Here is a 20,273-nt window from a genome sequence, read left to right on the forward strand (position 1 = left end):
GTAAAAATTGAAAATTGTGATTGAGTAAGTAACATTTTTAAAAGCCTTTAAACAATGAATTACTACTTAGTTTAACATTTCACCTAACCCACCAGCTAAAAATGAATGTGTATGTTAGTTAACATTTACAAAAATGTTAGCAAGGTTAATACTATGGTCTTTATTTTACAATACAATGCATTTATTTTACATATTTGACCTGCCAATAAAACAAGTTCAAGTAACTAAATTCAAGTATCTAACTAGTGTGCATTATTGCTTAAGCGCCACACGAAGGCCCATTCGAAAATGTCTATGCTTATGTTCGTACATACGAGTACATACTGGTATTCGCAAGCATATCCATTCCATTGTCTATGAAGAGCATATCCTGCAAATTACACGTACAAGTGACTGGGTGCCAAGTTATCGTTGCTATTGTATGACTCTGTGCTTGGCCAAAAGCCAAATAGTTGACAGTGTTGTAAACCTGCTTGTGACGTGTTACCTATATGACGCTTGAAAAATAGTGCAGCTTTCACCTTGCACCACCACCGATATCATGTGCATGGCGACCAGTGGCCCTGCAAGGAATTAAACTAATTTTACGAGCATCATCTAATGAACCCGTAGGTACTGTAATGATGAAGGCTCTGAAATGTTTATAGTGTATTTAACTAAAAATAAAATTGCAACATATTATAAGAAAACGTATTATATATTTGTGATAGTTGTATTCGATTCGTCAACTTTCTGCACGCTAAGTTTAACCTCGTAAAAATATTTACCCAGATATCCACTTTAATACAAAAAAGTATGTATTGTATATGCCGATCTATATGATTCTGGTTGTTCTATTCGCTACTCTTCAAAATATAACGAAACGAATTTAGCTAACGTACGTTGATTACACAACTGCTCAAAAGTCTCACATCTAAGAAAAGCATCAATTGTTTGTTGTCTGATGTAAAGAATTTCTTTGGAGGTTGTAGCGATGCTTTGGACAATTTGCCATGCCAAATTTCAACGAGATACTTCGTTAAATAAAAAAGTTTTCCATACAAGCACTGGTTTCCGATCATTCAGTTTGTATGGCAGCTATATGCTATAGTGGTCTGATATCGGCGGTTCCGACAAATTAACATCTTCTTGGGGAGAGAAGAACATATGAAAAATTTCCGATCGATATTTCAAAAACTGAGCGACTAGTTTGCGTATACAGACGGACATGGCTAAATCGACTCAGCTCATCATGCTGATCATTTATATTTATATCCTGAACAAGGTATATTACGTTTGCTACGATGCTTGTAACTCCCAAAAGGAAACATCGGTATATACATGTATAAATGATCAACGTGACGAGCTGAGTCGATTTAGCCATGTCCCTCTGTCTGTCCGCCTGTATATATATATATGTATATAAGCAAACTAGTCCCTCAGTTTTTGAGATATCGTTTTGAAATTTTGTTTCTTTCCAAGCAGCTGCTCATTTGCAGAACCGCCGATATCGGACCACTATAGCATAAAGCTGCCATACAAACTGAACGATCGGAATTAAGTGCTTGTATGGAAAACTTTTTTATTTAACGAAGTATCTCGTTGAAATTTGGCATGGCAAATTGTCCAAAGCATCGCTACAACCTCCAAAGAAATTCTTTACATCAGACAACAAACAATTGATGCTTTTCTTAGATGTGAGACTTTTGAGCAGTTGTGTAATCAACGTACGTTAGCTAAATTCGTTTCGTTATATTTTGAACTCATCATTTGCTCATTCATTGCTAACTATGGAATATTCTTATTATATCTAATATTAATCAAGTAGATAACTTCTTGTTGTGTTGTTCAAATTTCATACTGCCAACGAAATAATTTATTTTATAGAAGTTTATTAGAAATAATTTCTGGATATATTTTTTTTCATTTATTAGAAATAATTTCTGAATATATTTTTTCTCATTGTTAATTGTACACTTATCTGACTGTTTATAAAAAAACATGCAAATATGCACAGTCTTATAGAATACGCTGAGGCCTTTTCTCAAAATTTTGCACTTGTCCTTTCCTCACTAAGAACCTGCTCATTTATCAGAACGGCCGATATCGGACCTGGATCGTGTTTATATGGAAAACTCTTTTATTTGACGAGGTCTCTTAACGAAATTTTGCATGGATTATTATTTAAGGCAATAATGCAATCTCCGAAAAAATTGTATAGATCGGATGACTATAACATATAGCTGTCATATTAACTGAACGATCGGTGTAAAGTGCTTACATGAAAAACTTTTTTATTTGACGAGTTAAATTCACGGAATTATATCGGAATCAAGTTATTGTAAGGAACCTTTGCATCTGTGAAGCTTTTTTTTTTGTTTTAGCATTTCTTTATACACTGTAAAAGTGGATAAAATCAGATAATAACTACGCCCACTCCTCATATATCAATTATTTTGAAAATTATTAAAAGTGCGATAACTTACTGAATAAATGCGCCACAAGCATTAAATTTCACAACCAAGATAATAGGGAAGGGCTTGACGACCGGTGTTAAAATTAGGCAATGGCACAAACATCAATTAAGGTATTGGGGTAAAACTTTGCACAAATAGTGTCCTTGAGGTATTTAATCTTACGCCCAATTGTCGGAATCAGATTATAACTTTTTATGGACGCAGATACCAAATGTGTGGGCACCAGTACGTATGGCTGATTTTTTACCGAACATATCGGTCTGTCTGTGAGTTCTAGTGTTGAAATTCGGGGAAAATATTTTTGTGATAACAGCATGCCTTTGTGCTCAGGTGGAATTTAAAACTTTGTTATATGAGAAGTAGGCGTGGTTTGTTTTCTCACTGCATATGTCGCAGTCATGTCAGAATAATGCTCCCAACCGAATTTGATTGAAATCAGTCAAGCAATTCCCGAGATATGGGCTATCACCTAAATCTGGGCGATGTCACACCAATCGTAAAATTTTGACAGCGGCACTATTAACCCCTCTTCTATGATCTCGGGGGTAAAATTTTATGTCTCTGCCGCATTTTTTTATTGTTTATCGCACTTTTAGTAGTTTTTAACAGAACAGTTTTGTCCTGAGCGAATTTGGTTATAATAGCTTGAATAGTTTAGGACATATTTACATTAAGCCTCTTAGAGAGCGGGTTCTCGCCAACTTTTTCAACATTGTTAGCCCACATGTGCCACTAGCTACTGCGATCCCCTGTGCCAAGTTACAGTTTTGTATTCTTATTTGGTGCTTAGTTTTGACACTTTATAGGTTTTTGAGTAATGGCGTTTTGTGGGCGTGGCAGTGGTCCGATTTCGCCCATCTATAAGGAATCATTCCTTCATTTCGAAGCTAAAGTTAATATGAACCGAACCAATATACATATGCGGTCGTGCGTATACACAGCTTGTTTGTGTAATTTTAATATCAGCATGTCTTAGTTGAAAGACCGTGCATGTCTTAAAAATTGTTTACCTTTAACAGGAATTAATATCCAGTTGTTTAATTATTTCTTTTACCCACTTATAGAAGTTGTCATTCTAGATCTAGCTAATTGAATTATTAAAACTGCTTTTCCTACTCCTAAAATGAACATTATGTAAAATTCGTTAAAAAAGGATACATTTCGTTATAACCTATATTTATTTATTAAATAATATATATAGCAACTTCCGTCTATCTAATAAATATGTAGTCATAGTTTAGTCCTCATGTTAATAAAACGGCTTGTTATTCGCATTATTCTACGATGGCTCTGTATTTTATGGAACCCTAGCAACCAAATCCATTCTGACAAGTTACGATGGGATTCTAGGGTAAGTCTACCTCCATACACTAGTCGTTTGTAACTTATAAATCTACCTTCATTTACTAGTTTTTAGGAATTGTGTATAATGAACTATTTTATTTCAAATTTGTTATTTGACTAATAATGTAATCGGAAACGAAAATTTGAATATTTATTCGTTTCAAAAGAGTGAAACAATTATGTGAGTTTCGGTAGTGCGCGTAAATTTCAAAAATATACGGATATTGCAAGAAATCATTTGTGTTAATAAGCAACGAATACTTTTAAATATTGAATACTTATCAGATTAAAAGGTACTTTAATTAAATACACAATGTAAATACTAAATTTCAGTTCGCTAAACACAATTTATATAGTAATGTATTAAAAAATATAATAACAAAAATTGTATATATAAATGTTTTATTTTAATTTTAGCAAAAAATAAATGGATACCAATTGTATATCGAAAACGTAAACATGTCTGAAATAAAGTTGTGTAATTTTTACACAAAATAATTTCTCGTGAGCCACCACCAATATTTTGTATACTGAGTAGCTTTGAGTTATTGTGAGTACTTATGTACTATTTATCTTAAAAATCGGGTGCTACCGTTTCTTTTGAGAAAGAGTTTTGGGTACATTCGATCACTGTCAAACACTTATAACTATTGCGTTTCATTTAAATCTAAAATCTCGTCTTTCAATATCGTACCCATTTATAATCCAAAACCATACAAATGTGTAAATGCAATCCTATAGCCTACTTTCTTGGCTAATACTGATTACAAATACACACATGCAAACTTTATATAGGTAAAAAAAACACTTTTGCTGCATGTGTATAAAAATACTTTTTCAAATATGGAAAACACTGCAATCAGTTGCTTCAACTGTACACTCTACGAACACATGCACTCCTATACACGAAAGCGCAATAGATTTTTAAAGTGGGGTAAATTTTTATACATACATATATATTTATGTAATATAATATGAGCTTAAATTTATACGTACATAAGAGAGTGCACTGCAGTAGAGTATAAAAATAAACTTAAACGTTGCAAAATGCTCAGCTCAAGGTCGTCTCGATCTCCAGTAACACGTGTGAGTGAATTTATGTACAAATGTATATGTATATATGTCGTTGTAGGTTCTGTTTCGTTGAAAAATCGTTTTCGTCGGAACTATTTCTTCTATGAATTACTAATTCAGCAACAGTAGTTGTGGTACAGTTGAGTATTGGAAAACCTGTAAACCCACCGCAAAACGGAAGCGCAAAACGAGCACTTCAAGGATTGAACTTTAAATTTTTCACACTGCCAAAAATAAAATAATTTCTTACTACAATTGCATTCAATAAGTATTCAGTATTTTCTTTAGAACAAGGACGTTTTGGGTGAATACATCAGTTAGGTGTTTTATCTTTTTCTTAGTATTATACAGAGTGTTAGAATTATGACTACATAGAATATTTCAATAAGAGAAATAATTCACAAGGCGAAGTAAAGTAGATTAGCCATGTGCGATGTCTATCAACCAATTTTTCAGAGTGCCAAGCGAAAACAAAAACATATTTTTTCGACCCACCCTAATATTTTTATTATAAAAGAATGTATTAATAAACAAGTAAGGAAGGGCTAAGTTTGGTTGTAACCGAACATTTTATACTCTCGCAAAGTCAAATGGTATACGCGTTTGAGATTTCTTTGTGGATTGGCTGATATTTTCGGTAGAAGGTCAACTATAGGCACTGGGGTCCACATATTTAGTACTTAGGGGCTTGAACAGTTTTGGTTCGATTTAGACAATTTTTGGTCACAAGGTGGCATACTTTAAACATATGATTCACGCAAAGTTTTACCCCGATATAATCATTGTTGCTTGATATGCATAGTGGAAAGTGAAAGAATCAGATGGAATGGAAAATGGTGTTATATGGGAAATAGGCGTGGTTGTAGTCCATTTTCGCACTATGACATAGAAATATAAAAAGAACGTTATACACCGAATTTGGTTGAAATCGGTTAAGCAGACCCCAAGATATGGGTTTTCACCTAAAAGTGGGCGGTGACACACCCACTGTCTAATTTTGAACGCGGTTCATGTAAAGTTATCTCATACCATCCCAAAGATAAAATTTAATGTCTCTGGCGTGTTTCGTGCTTGATTTATCGCGCTTTTAGTAGTTTTTAACAGTACCGTTATATGGGGAGTGGGAGGAGTTGCCACCCGATTTCAACTATTTTCACACTGTAGGTAGAGGTTCTAAAAAAAATTGCTTCCAGTGAATGTTGTTATTATAGCTTTAGCGGTTTAGGAGATATGCACATTAAATCTATTAGGAGCGGGACCACGCCCACTTAAAAAACATTTTTTTAACTGCAAATGCCCCTCCCTAATGTAATCCTGTGTACCAAATAAGAGTCTTGTATCTTGTTGTGGAGCTTAGTTATGGCAATTTATTTGTTTTTGATTAATGGCGTTTTGTGGGTGTGGCAGTGGTCCGATTACGCCCATCTGCAATACCAACCGTCTTACGGTACCAAGAAACATGTCTACCAAGTTTCATAAACATATCTCAATTTTTACTCAAGTTAGAGCTTGCACGGACGGACGGACAGACAGTCACGGATTTCAACTCGTCTCTTCATCTTGATCATTTATATATACATAACCCTATATCTAACTCGATTAGTTTTAGGTGATACAAACAACCGTTAGGTGAACCAAACTATTATACTCTGTAGCATCAGGTTGCGAGAGTATAAAAAACTATATTGGGTAATTTTCATGCCCTGGGAAGTATTTTTTCGCTTTCGAAGAAACAAATATTAGGATCCGACATCTTTCAAATGTGCACGGACTCGTCCATATCATCCAAATTCCGAGAAAATATCAAGGCATAATGCGAAGAAACTGGTACAAAATGTTATAGAACGTGTTTGAAATATTAGGTAAAGTAAAAAGTTCGTTCGGTTTTTTATTGATTTTTCAAAAGATGATAACTTTGTGTACATCCGTCCGATTTAAGTCAAATATGTGCCGTTTTGTTCGTAAACTTGTTGCCAACTTCTTTATACCCCTTTCGTAGAAGGTTGCGTCCCTATTGGCAAAAACTCGGAGAGCCAATTTTCACAGGCCTCTCTTGAGGCAAACTTCTCACCATTTAGCGCGTTCGCCATTGACAGGAAAAGGTGGTAATCACCTGGTGCCAGGTCCGGACTATAAGGTGGGTGCATTATGACCTCCCATCCGAGCTCCCGGAGCTTCTAGCGCGTCACCAAAAACGTGTGTGATCTGGCGTTGTTCTGATGGAACACAATTCGGCCTCTGATGATCAAAGATGGCCTCTTCTGGATGAGTGCTGCCTTCAAGCGGTCCAGTTGTTGGAGCAGCTCGTAGTAGATGATTCCTTGCCAATCCCACCAAACACATAGCAAAACCTTCCTGGCCGTCAATCCGGTCTTGGCCACCGTCTGGGCCGCTTCCTTGAGCTTTGACCACGACCGTTTGCGCTCGATGTTGTCGTTAGTGACCCATTTTTCATCGCCAGTCACAATCCACTTCAGAAACGGGTCGATTTTGTTGCGATTCAGCAGCGATTCGCAGATGGAAATTCGGTCCATCATGTTTTTTTGTGTTAGTTCGTATGGCACCCAAACATCGAGCTTCTTTTTGAATCCAAGGTTATGCAAATGGTCCCAAACGGTTTTCTGGCTTATCTTTAGTTCCTTAGTAATTAAATAAGTGCTCACGTGACGGTCTGTTTCCACTATTTCCATGATTTTATCGCAATTTACGACGACATGCCTCCCGACGCGTGGTGCATCTTTGACATCGAAATTACCGGAACGGAACCTAGCAAACCACTTTCGTGTTACACGTTCGTTTACAGTATCGGGCCCATAAACTAAATTATTTTTTTCAGCCGCTTTGGCTGCTTTTTCGGCTTGATCGAAGAAAAATTGAAAAATATAGCGAATTTTCTCTTTGCTGATGTCCATCTTTGACGAGCGCTCACAACGTACTGAGAATCAATCGAAAAACTGTCAAAGACAAACTTTTAGCGCGAATAAACACGTTTTCTGCGCCGTATAGTATGACATGATGTGACACGTAAGTGCACTTTTACATTGGGACTCAAAAGAGTCTCAAACCATTTTATTGTGGGCGAGGGGACGACGAGGAAAGACGAAGGGACCGTGCCACTCGTGTTCGGGTGGCACGCTTTGTGTTCATGTTCGTAACAGCTCGCTGCTACCCTTTTCAGCATTCCTTTTCAGTTTCAAATTCTTTTAATGGTTGCAAGAGCGATCGGTTTTAAATGAATTCGTTCGCAAATTTGAATTCTGTTATCTATTTTTTGTATGTAATATGCAAATATGTATGTATGCATAGAACAATAGAAATATTTTGAAAAATTGTAAATAAGCAGAAAATTAAGATATAGATTATGGAGTAAAGAAATTATGAATTTTTAATACGGAGTAAAGAAGTTATGAGTTTTTAATACTTAAAGATTAGGAAATTCCTATTATAAATTTGGCCTTGAAAATATTAGTAGCGGATATTCAATACATTCTTGTGGATTAGGGAATTCCCGTCTTTAGTATTTCTTTGAAACTATTTAGCGGGTAGTTACTTGTATTATGCATATTGTTCTACCATATTCATGGTAATTCATTGCAAGCAAAATGTGTGACCATCATCTCAACATACAAATGAAATACGCAGCACGCAGTGTTGCGCAGTCTAACCGCACAAATATTTGTGAAAAGGAATGCAGAAAAACTAGACTCGAGTTGCTGGACTCTCTTTGACCGTGTGAATGCACAGAGCGACACCGAAAGAAAATTTGAAAAAAATGAGACTCTTTTGAGACCCAATGTAAAAGCACACTAACACTACAAGTAGTACTATGGACCATAACGCCATCTCTTAGATAAAAACCGCACGAACTTTTTACTGGACGTAATAGCTTACATAAGTAGTTTTATGATTAGGATACATCGTTTTTGTTTTGGTTAAAGTATATACATACTTGTATATTGAACTACTCTAATAGAATATCGGTAATGTAGTATATAGTTCAAAATCGGAAGGTAATTAAGCGTGCATATGTACATAAATTTGTATATCACATACTAATATGTATATACATATCCATATGTGCATGCATACATATATATTTATAGAAGTGCACCACATAAAATTACCATAGCACCATAAAGGCCTTCTTAATTCTAACATGCGGCATGAAATAGTGCCATGGTATATAAGCATTCAGTATGACATTGGCCATTAGCACACATTTCAAATGCGTAGCAGGTACCTTAGAGGTATATATGCACTGAAAACGAAAAATTTGCGCAATAGGATGTGTGTTTGTATGCCATTGCGAAAAATTGCCATTGAGCCGGACCGCCATTTTTTCCTTACAACACAATCTAATATGCACATTTCTGTTCTGCCTTTTTATATTGCACATTTCCTTGCCCCCTCCCCCGATATCTCGTGGTCTACGATTCAGCAATAAGTTGGTTCCTCTCGCTTTTGTTTCGCCTTTCATGACTTTTCAGGCGTTTAGAAACTATTTTCTTTGAACTACAATGAGTAGTCCAAGTAAGCCTTTTGTGTACTGCAAGGCAAGATAATAAACAAGTAAGGAAGGCCTAAGTTCGGATGTAACCGAACATTTTATACTCTCGCAAGGTCAAATGGTATACTCGTTTGAGATTTCTTTGTGGATTGACTGATATTTTCGGTAGAAGGTCAACTATAGGCACTGGGGTCCACATATTTAGTACTTAGGGGTTTGAACAGTTTTGGTTCGATTTAGACAATTTTTGGCCGCAAGGTGGCATACTTTAATTGCATTATTCACGCAAAGTTTTACCCCGATATAATCATTTTTACCTGATTTGCATAGTGGAATGTGAAAGAATCAGATGGAATTGAAAATGGTGTTACATGGGAAGTAAGCGTGGTTGTAGTCCGATTTCGCCCATTTTCGCACTATGACATAGAAACATGAAAAGAACGTTATGCACCGAATTTGGTTGAAATCGGTTGAACAGATCTCAAGATATGGGTTTTCACCTAAAAGTGGGCTGTGCCACGCCCACTGTCTAATTTTGAACGCGGTTCCTATAAAGTCATCTTGTACCATCTCAGAGATAAAATTTAATGTCTCTGGCGTGTTTAGTGCTTGATTTATCGCGCTTTTAGTAGTTTTTAACAGTACCGTTATATGGGGAGTGGGCGGAGTTGCCACCCGATTTCAACTATTTTCACACCGTCAATAGAAGTGCTAAAAACATTTGCTTCCAGTGAATTTTGTTATTATAGCATTAGCGGTTTAGGAGATATGCACATTAAACCTATTAGAGGCGGGACCACGCCCACTTTTTAAAAAAAATTTTAACTGCAGATGCCCCTCCCTAATATGATCCTGTGTACCAAATAACAGTCTTGTATCTTATTGCGGAGCTTAGTTATGGCAAGTTATTTGTTTTTGATCAATGGCGTTTTGTGGGCGTGGCAGTGGTCCGATTACGCCCATCTGCAATACCAACCGTCTCACGGTACCATGAAACATGTCTACCAAGTTTCATAAAGATATCTCAATTTTTACTCAAGTTAGAGCTTGCACGGACGGACGGACGGACAGACGGACGGACGGACAGACGGACGGACAGACGGACGGACGGACAGACAGTCACCCGGATTTCAACTCGTCTCTTCATCCTGATCATTTATATATATATAACCCTATATCTAACTCGATTAATTTTAGGTGATACAAACAACCGTTAGGTGAACAAAACTATTATACTCTGTAGCAACAGGTTGCGAGAGTATAAAAAGAAGTATCTCAGATTTAAGATTTCTTCTCGCACTCTTGCATAAGGTGGTTAATGCGTTATGTAAATCGCAAAATATTAAGCAAACACGTGCGTTCGTGTTTACGTTTCGCTACTATTGTTTATTTATGTGCATTTAAGTGAACTGTGTCAAGACCAACTCATACGGGGAAAATATTTATATTGAAGTTCTACAATCACACATCTTTCTATGATATACTTGTATTTAAGTGCACATATGTATATGTTCGAATGAATGAGATGTTAACCAATATCTAATGCGGAATCATTGCAAATATTGGCGAATACGCACTACTTTAGCTTATAAACCCAAATGATATTTTTTTATTACAAACTCTCAAGTTATCATAAATGTTATACGCAAGGAATCCACGTAATGTCATTTAGTTATGTCTTTTCATTAAAATCTATTCTCTGTTCAATCCTCTGTTCAAAGATTGGCTATTCCGAGTTCGCGTTTAACTTAGAACGACATGGCAAAAAAATTACTTCGCGGTATCATAATCAAAATAACCTCTTTATATGTACATGGGAATACTATTAAATGGTAGAATTAGTTCGGTATTGAACTATGCATATGTAACAGTATAGCACTTTGTCTCATTCAACTTTTTTCACAAAAATATGATAGATGGCGTATGCTTATTAATATTTTTTGCAAATTTAAAAATTGTTGTGCCCACCCGTTACCTGAAATTTCAGGGAAAATAATAAATGCAACTGTATTAATGTCATCCAACAATTAAAGAGCCCATGAAATATATATGTATATATATATATATATATATATATATATAGGTATACAATATATCTTTCGTATATATTGGTTTTTATCTCCTCAATCGTGTCAAAACGGGGGTCCCTGGATTGAGCTTTTGAGTTTGCTAAGTAGTCGCACGGAGCCAACCCAGTCGAATACGGTGGTTGCGGAACAATATGAGTCGAGTTTTAGTTCAAGCATTATAGGGATGAAGGCATCAATCGGGACTTGACGCGTTTGAGACACAAAACATTCTTCAAAATGATTTGAGCTGAGCCAATTGGTATTCCAACACTATCACAGAGGCCGCTAAAACTACAATTTTTTTAACGTGGCCCGCGTCGATAGAGGTTGATGGTCATTCAGACCGCGGTTCGTCTTTAACGCGTTCTCGGCCCGCTTTGCCCACATTGTACCACTTATAAACGTTTTTGTGTCATAGTTGTATCACTAAAGGTCTTTCGCAATATTTTTAACGTATCCACGCAAGTATATTCGTTTCGCAAATAAAATTTTACGCAAGCTCTTTGTTCAACAAAATCAACCATTGTTAAATTCACTTTTGGTTGTTTAAAAAAAAACGTGTAGCTCGGAGATAATTAAACCTTTCGACAAAAGACACGTAACAAATGTTATTTGCAATTCAACCCTACCAACCTAGAAAAAAAAGTACATGCCTACCTAATGTCTGGAAGTTTTAAATGACAATTTCACCTTACTTTTTGATCACAGTCGTAATTCAAGACAGCGCTACAATCTCCCAACATATTATTCAGGTCGGACTACTATAGCATATAACTGCCATAGAAACTAACCGATCAAAATCAAGGATATTATAGCTTCGTGCTGCCGAAGTTAACGTTTTTCCTTTTTTATTTTCAGAAATATATTCACTAATAAAGTGTGCTCATTAAAAAAAGCCACAATCAGAATCTGTTCCTATATATTTTAATTGTTATCACAAACAACCAATCCCTATTCCCACCAAATGTACATGCAATACCGTTATAAAAGTTTTACATCGTAGATAACAATTTCGACTCTGTCTTCATAAAATTCATTCGGATCAAAGGAGTTTTTTAATAATCTCATATTTTAAGCTACGTCTATCCCCCATTATTCGTCCACAATATCTAACTTACAAAATTTAGAAGGTTCCGCATACTCTTTAAGACGTAACTGTAAATACTTTGACATTGAATGTTAAACACTCCATAAGTGAAGCTGCAATCCATACCCGATTTATTTTGGCCGATGCAATATTTGACTGCAGCCTACTTATTTTTGAACATAACTAACATATGAATGCAAAGAAAGAAAAACAACAACAGCGTGAACTGCTTTTCTTGTAGGTTAGTGCACCAAAATATATACAAACATATATACATATGTAATGATTGTCTCTCCTCTAATTACCTGCTTCGTAAAGCTAATGTCTTAGTATTTACTGTTGACAAACAAACAGACCGTAACGTACCTTCACAGAACTTATGGCAGAAACAGTCACCGACGCAAAACCGTGAACCGAATCAGCTGATACGACCTATCTTATGAGAGCGCAATGTAAATGAACAGTCACCACCGCTTCTACCATCCGCTTCAACAGACCGTAGGGTAGGATATCCGCGAAGATTGGATTTTTTCCGTAGAAACGAATGAGCTGAGAGTGAGAGAGCAATCCCTTGCAATGCAGGGTTACCAATCTCGATATTTTGTAGTAATTAAAAAATGAACTAGAATATATTTGAAATATTCTTAAAATAATTCAAAATCACAGTCGAATACACTTATTTAAAAATATGAAAACTATTTTTAATAGTTGAAATTTTAGTTTTAAGCTTTTACATTATGAAAACTATAACTAAAAAACTAAACGTGTGAAAAATCATGTATATAATAGAACAATGGCAACATTAGTGAAATGAAAATAAAAGAGAACAACTGATTTCTGCGTTACATAATTTTTGACAAATTTGGTTTGATACGGGCGGTAAGCACGGAAGGGAGGAATGGCGGTGACTGTTTGTGCTATTAAATATGTACATAAAGCATACAGACTTAAGTACTTATGCATGTATATACATATGTATGTTTGGCTGTGTAACAACGGCGGTGAGTAATTATTTCCAGTCGACCAGACAACACGACTAACAACGACCTTTCCAGCTGATTGCCGTTCTGTCGGCCCGTTATGTTGCTGCCGCCTTTGCGTGTTGCGAAAAATGTATACCGCACTTCTTACCTATGCAAGTACTTACAAACATTTTTATATATAATACATATGTACATATTCCTTCGATTTGTAGCAGTTGGGTTTTTTGTGCAACAGGCGTTAAATTTCCAAATAAAAATACATTTTTGTAAGCGGTTGTAAAGTATATATTTATACAGGTATGCGTTGTCGTGAGCACCATTACTGGAGCGGCATGCTGAGTGGGTATCCATATGGTGTAGCGACTTCCTGTAGTTAACAACGCATGCACAAATTATATGCATATGTATGTTATGTCCATTAGTATGTACAAACGGCCATAAAACTATGTTTGTTTGTGGATTTCGAAGCACAATGAATTGAAACATTCTTATCCACCAAATTATTTCCAGCAAAACGTTATTTTGAAGTCGATTTGACTTTTAAAAGTTATCATAGCTCATTTAAGTGCGGAAATATATAAAACAGCTTTTTGAATATCTGTCTTCGTGTGTCTGAATTATACCGGATAAGGGCAATAAAATGAATAAAAAGTAATTTCACTAATATTTGTGTATATGTACAATATGTACATGCTACTTATACTTGATGAGTAATGCGTACTTAATAAAGTCTAACGGATTTTTCTGTAAGATCGACGGTTTTCAAACTGAATACCTTTTAATAAGTCAAAAATTTTTTCAAACATTATTGTTTGCAATAAATGTTTTATTACATACATATAAAGTTTCCCATAAATAAAACCTCGGTGATCCTATTTGATATAGATTACACTAGTAAACAAAATTAAACTTGGTTTTTGTTTTATGAAGTTTATAAACTGTTTTTGACGTCACTGATCTCAAATTTACCCTCAGTTTCTTTCTAGTAGCTCTAGTTTTAGTGAAACAGGTACTTATTGAAATATCCTTACTCGGCTTGCTTGAATTAATTTTCAGGGCAAATAATTACTAAATTGCATAAATAAATCGCTATTTCTACATTAAAAAGGACTTGTTTAAACGATTCGAATAGTTATTGTGCTGTTTTTGTGGTGACTATATGCTTAGAGAATGCCGTTTAAATATGTATTCCTCTATAAAAAAGGGCTATTTGAATGTAATGAATTCCAATTATATAATATTATCCCCTATTCATATATGTTAAAGTTAGGTCTGATAAAACAGTTTGTAAAAGCTCTGAATAAGGATGGGAAATGTTTTAAATATATAAGTGAAATATTTCCGAAAATGAGCACAAAAAATTTACGCTGGTATTTTTGACGGTCCTTAACTCAGGGATTTAATAAAGTACCAACATTTTACTGATTGTATGATAGATAAGAAGAAATCTGCATGGATTGAATTTATATGGGTTGTGCAAAATTTTTTAAATATAAAAAGTCTCCAGACTACATTCATTGCATTGGGCAGCTAATGTTGCACTTCCAGATACTTGGATCTAACATGAGCAACAAGATGCACTTCCTCTTCAGCCATTTAGACCGCTTCCCTGAAAATTTAGACGACTTAAGCGAAGAAAAAGGAGAACGCTTTCATCAGGATATTCACACTATGGAAGAGCGATACCAGGGTCATTGGAATGCAAATAGGATGGCTGATTACTACTGGATCATTCAAAAAGGGACTGATGTTTCTACTCATGCAAGAAGTTTTTTTCATGTTAAGTAAGGCAATATAATTTTCAATTCTAAATTTTTTTTGTTATTTTTGGATTAAAATGTAATATGTTCATATTCATATTACGAAAAATCGAACTGCTGGAGAAAAACAGATTACAGATTTGGATACAGCGTGGCAAAATCCTACAAAATCGGCTAAGAAACTTCATAAAACAAAACTACTCTTTTCCAGTGTTATTATCTAAGATTATTGTACAATCTCCGAATATATGGTCTAGATTGGATCACTATAGCCTATAGCTCTCATACAAACTGACCGATTAAAATCAAGATAAAGAATTTGTTAAAAGAAATGCGCCTGTGAATGGTATTATGTTATGCTTCGATGCAGCCGAAGTTAACTTTTTCTTGTATTAATTACAACAAGTAAGGAAGGGCTAAATTTGGGTGGAATCGAATATTTTATGCTATTTCAACTTGTTAGAATCAACTCCCTTCATGTGCTGGCAAAACTGGATATTAAACAAGTAAGAAAGGGCTAATTTTGGGTGTAACCGAACATTTTATGATCTTGAAACTTGCAAAAATCAAAGACCAAGAAATTCCTTCATTTGAAAAAATTTTACGAAAAAATTAAACACCTATTATTCGATGAAATCGTGAATAAATTACAATCAAGTTTGGTATTTTCTTGACTTATATTGAAGGCCATAAAATTAAACTTAGTTTTATTGCTAAAATTATATTAAAAACATCTTCAAATTAGATATACTTGTATGTATGTGATGTCAACTCGACCGAAGAGGCTAAATATAATATATTGAGTTGATGTGGAAAACGTCAACCAGAGGATCGGAATTCATTATATTAGAGATATGAGACATAGACCAGGTATACTCGAGAACATATTTTGAAGCAATTTGATATATAGATAATGCTCACTGACCGACATATTCGACATAAACTTATTAGAATAACGAAAATCATCATAAGTAGTATATGGGAGTTGGGGGTAGTATTAACCTGATTCTTAAATTTTTGCTAATACCACATACCTCAATCCTATTATTAGTTATATGGGGGCTAGGTCAAGTTTTCACAAAAACACAATGTTATTAGAAAAATACGCTCTCTGATTGAGAGCGGTATAAAGTCATCCGGAAGTTCGAAAATCTTTATATTAGGTTTATGGGGGCTAAGGGAAGTATTGACCCGATTCCATCCAGTTTTGATATACAGACATAATATTATCAGGAAAGGGTACTCTTCTCCTTTGAATTACATATCTCTCACATTGACCGATATTTCCGGCCAAAAGTCAGCCTTAGCCTCTAGAGTCCACATCTGGAGTCCACGGTCCGATTTCGATCATTTTGAGACTTGAGATACCGACATAAAAACAAAGACATACAAGCTAAGAAAATAAAGAATAGTTTTGTTTCTTGCGAAGGGCTCAATCAGGCTTAAGGTTAGAATGGAATTGAGTTGATGTTTCCGAAACATTTCATATGGGTTCAGATTACGTACTCGACTCTATAATAATATTACTTTGAAGTCTAGAATACTTGAACTCTATTTTTTAAAAGATTTGTTATTATTTTCATAAGGTATTCTTTTATGTACATTTCCAAATAATATTATATTGGAAATAAATTACTATTCGTTGACAAATATAGCTGTGATATCTATGTTCCAAATAAAAATGCATTACTTTTAAAAAGCCAACATATGTATATCAAATAGGCAATATAAGAACTGAAAGCCATTTGGCGGTAATATGATTTACAAAAGGTTTCGATAAAGACTTCATGGAACATATTTAAACGTACTAAAATTCTGCCTTATTTACGAGTAATTGGTTCCAAAGTGTGGGAGATACAGTTTAATAAAGCCATCAATTAAAAATATAATGGATTTATTTTTACAAGGCCTATTATAACCATATTTAAACCGCAACGAAAAACTTTAGTATCAGATATTTTATCGGGATTTCTTTTATAAAACATCTAACTCGATATAAATTTATGTATGTATGTACGTATTTCAAATATACTTTGGAATATCGCTTTGAATTTAATTTAAACTTTTATCTATCAGCTTCTTTCAAATTAGATTTCTTGAAATTTCGTTTTGGCTTCCGTTTTAATTGAACTAATATTGAAATTTTTTTGTACTGCAACATATATTTTTTTCAAAATTATTTCACATTAATTACATCAACTTAACCTAGTTACTACATGCCTTTTCTCTTTGTCGTTCACAGTCGCGGTCTCACCCCACCACATCGAGTAAAATCCATTTCTATGGCTACATTCACACAAGACGATGTCGATTTTCTAAAAAGTCATGGAAACGATGAATGCGCTAAAACTTGGCTGGGTCTTTGGGATCCCAAGCGAGTCGTACATCAAGATCAGCGGGAATTGATGATTGACAAATATGAACGAAAACGTTATTACTTGGAGCCAGCTAGTCCACTTAAATCTTTGACGAATGCCGTTTCACTTAAAAGCAGTTCGGTGACGGCACCGGCGGCAGGGGCAGCAGTGGAAGTGGCGACAACATCTGGAGTAAGGGCGACTACAGCAACAGGTAGCTCCTCAGCAGCAACAACATCAAACGGCAGCAACACTTACAAGAGCAAAGGTGATGGACAAATAGATTTTGTGCATGTGACCAACGGATTTGGTCATAATGCGCACAATACTAAAAATCAATACAAAAATGGAGAGCGAAGCTTCCAACTGACGCCACCCAATTCACAGCGTACCACCATGAATGGTTTACATAAATCCGTCACTACGACAACAGTGTCCGCACCAAATAGCTCGGCCAGGTCAACGTCCGCCATAAGTCGGCCACAACAACATCAACAGAACGGCTATAGCCATTTGCAAGATGCGTTTATGCCGAAAAACAATAATATAAATAACAATGGCGGCAGCAATCATAATGGGCTCAATGTCTTGCATATGACATCCAGCCGAATATCGGACAGTAGCAGCTCGACAAGTGTGAACGGTTTCGGAGCGGACGCAGACTTTGTTGCCGATTTTGGTTCGGCGAATATTTTCGATGCTTCAACGACATTGGCTCGTAACAAAATAAGTTCGCATCCGATATCGAATGGAGGTGCCAATGCGATATCGAGTAACGGCTATGCTAGAATACAACCATTGAAAAAGCAGCAACAACAATATCATCTATTAAATGGCCATGGTCAGACGAATGACAATAGCTCTCACAGCGATACGATCGACAATGGCACATCCGAGAATTTTGCCGATTTCGAACATGCGCCCATTTTTAATGCGGCTGGTAAGTACACATGTATATATTGCTTTCCGGTATAATATACTCCACTATAGTTGATTTTTACATATGCTTCTGTTTGTATATACAAGTACTTGTATGTAAATTTCTAATGCAACGGTAACTCACATTTGAAATCTGGTTGCTACAGAGTATAATAGTTTTGTTCACCTAACGGATATTTGTAAAAATGAAAAAATACTGTTTTTGGTACGGAATATACTTTCCGGAAACTCTGCAAAATACCCGTCTACGGTTGTAATAGCTTCTTCATTCGACGAAAAATGCTTTCCGCGGAGGAATTGTTTCATTTTTCTGAAGAGGTAGAAGTTGTTTTTGATGAATACCAGATCTGGTTAATACGGTGAATACTCAAGCAAATCGTACCTCAATTCATTGAATTTTGTCATTGTTAAAACACCTTTGTGAGCAGGTGCATTGTCTTGATGAAAAATTATTTTTGTGCTGCAAACCAGTACTTCTCTCGCGAATTTTTTCATCCAGCTGATCCAAAAGGCTGCAATAATATTCAGTGTTGATTGTTTTACCTTTCTGCAGATAATCAATCAACAAAATCCTTTTGCATCCCAAAAAACTGATGCCATAAGCTTTTTTGCTGATCGTTGTGACTTTGGAGGTAGTAGTGCTATTTCTTGGCGAGGGCAGACACTTCACAACCAACCTGTATATAGGATAATGAGACGATTTGAAATCCGATTAGATGTCTGTCTATTCGTCCGTCCGTCTGTCAGAGCAAGCTGTAACTTGAACAAAAATTAAGATATCGGTACGAAATTTGCCGCACGTGTTCCTTAGTAAAAAGGCGAGGACAATATGCCAATAATCGAAAACGTATAAAGTGCCATAACTAAGCCAAAATTAAGATACGAAACTGTAATTTGATACAACGAATTGCACTAAGTTGTTCATCTGTGGTTTGAAAAATGTTTCAAGCTATATCGCCCATATTTCTCAACACCTCTTACGACAGTGTGAAAATAAATGAAATCGAAGGATAACCCCATGTAAAGGTTTTGTTGAAAACTACTAAAAGTGCGATAAATGTATAATAAAAGCGATATAAACAAAATTTTACACCCGAGATGATACGAGTGGGCTTTATAGGAACCGCTGTCAATGGGCGTGGCACCGTCCACATTTATCCCATATATTGGGAGGTGCTCGACCGATTTCAATTCATTATTCTGATATTTCTACTTTACAGTGCAAAAATGCGCGCAATCGGACTCAAACCACGCCTACTTCCAATGTAACACAATTTAAAATTCCATCTGATTATTTCACTTTCCAGTATAGAAATCAAGCATCAATAAATATAACGGTATAAAACTTTGCACGAAAAGTACCTATGTATGCAACACCTGATGACCAATAATGGTCAAAATCGGGCTACAACTATTCAAGCCCTTATGTGCCGATTATGTGGACCTCAGATCCTTTCGCGAAGTTTTCTTTGATAATATCGGCCTATCTGTGAGATACGTTATTGAAATTCGGAGCAAATCCTTTCCTGATGATAGTATGCCTGTAGTCCAAAAATAGGCTGAATCGAATCAATATTTACTTAAGTCGCTATATACCTAATAGAAAAATGTTCGAACTTTGAGCTGGATGTATACCGCAAATACCGGTCAATATGTGAGCTAACTTAACAAAGTTGAAAGAACGTATTTTTTAATAA

The 20,273-nt window shown here is 35.5% G+C and overlaps 1 protein-coding gene across 6 annotated transcripts in view; it reads left to right on the forward strand.

The window, feature by feature from the left end:
* Nucleotides 1-20,273, forward strand: part of drongo (Arf GTPase activating protein drongo) — a 111,096-nt gene that overhangs the window by 79,207 nt on the left and 11,616 nt on the right. For all 6 annotated transcript variants that reach the window (XM_014237948.3, XM_070106343.1, XM_070106345.1 and 3 more), the window contains one exon: nt 17,523-18,577. In XM_014237948.3, coding sequence (XP_014093423.1) covers nt 17,523-18,577 — 1,055 coding nt within the window. Of the gene's footprint in view, nt 1-17,522; nt 18,578-20,273 lie in introns of those variants that run through there.

Source organism: Bactrocera oleae, chromosome 3 (assembly GCF_042242935.1).
Source record: "Bactrocera oleae isolate idBacOlea1 chromosome 3, idBacOlea1, whole genome shotgun sequence".
Classification (NCBI taxonomy): Eukaryota; Metazoa; Arthropoda; class Insecta; order Diptera; family Tephritidae; genus Bactrocera; species Bactrocera oleae.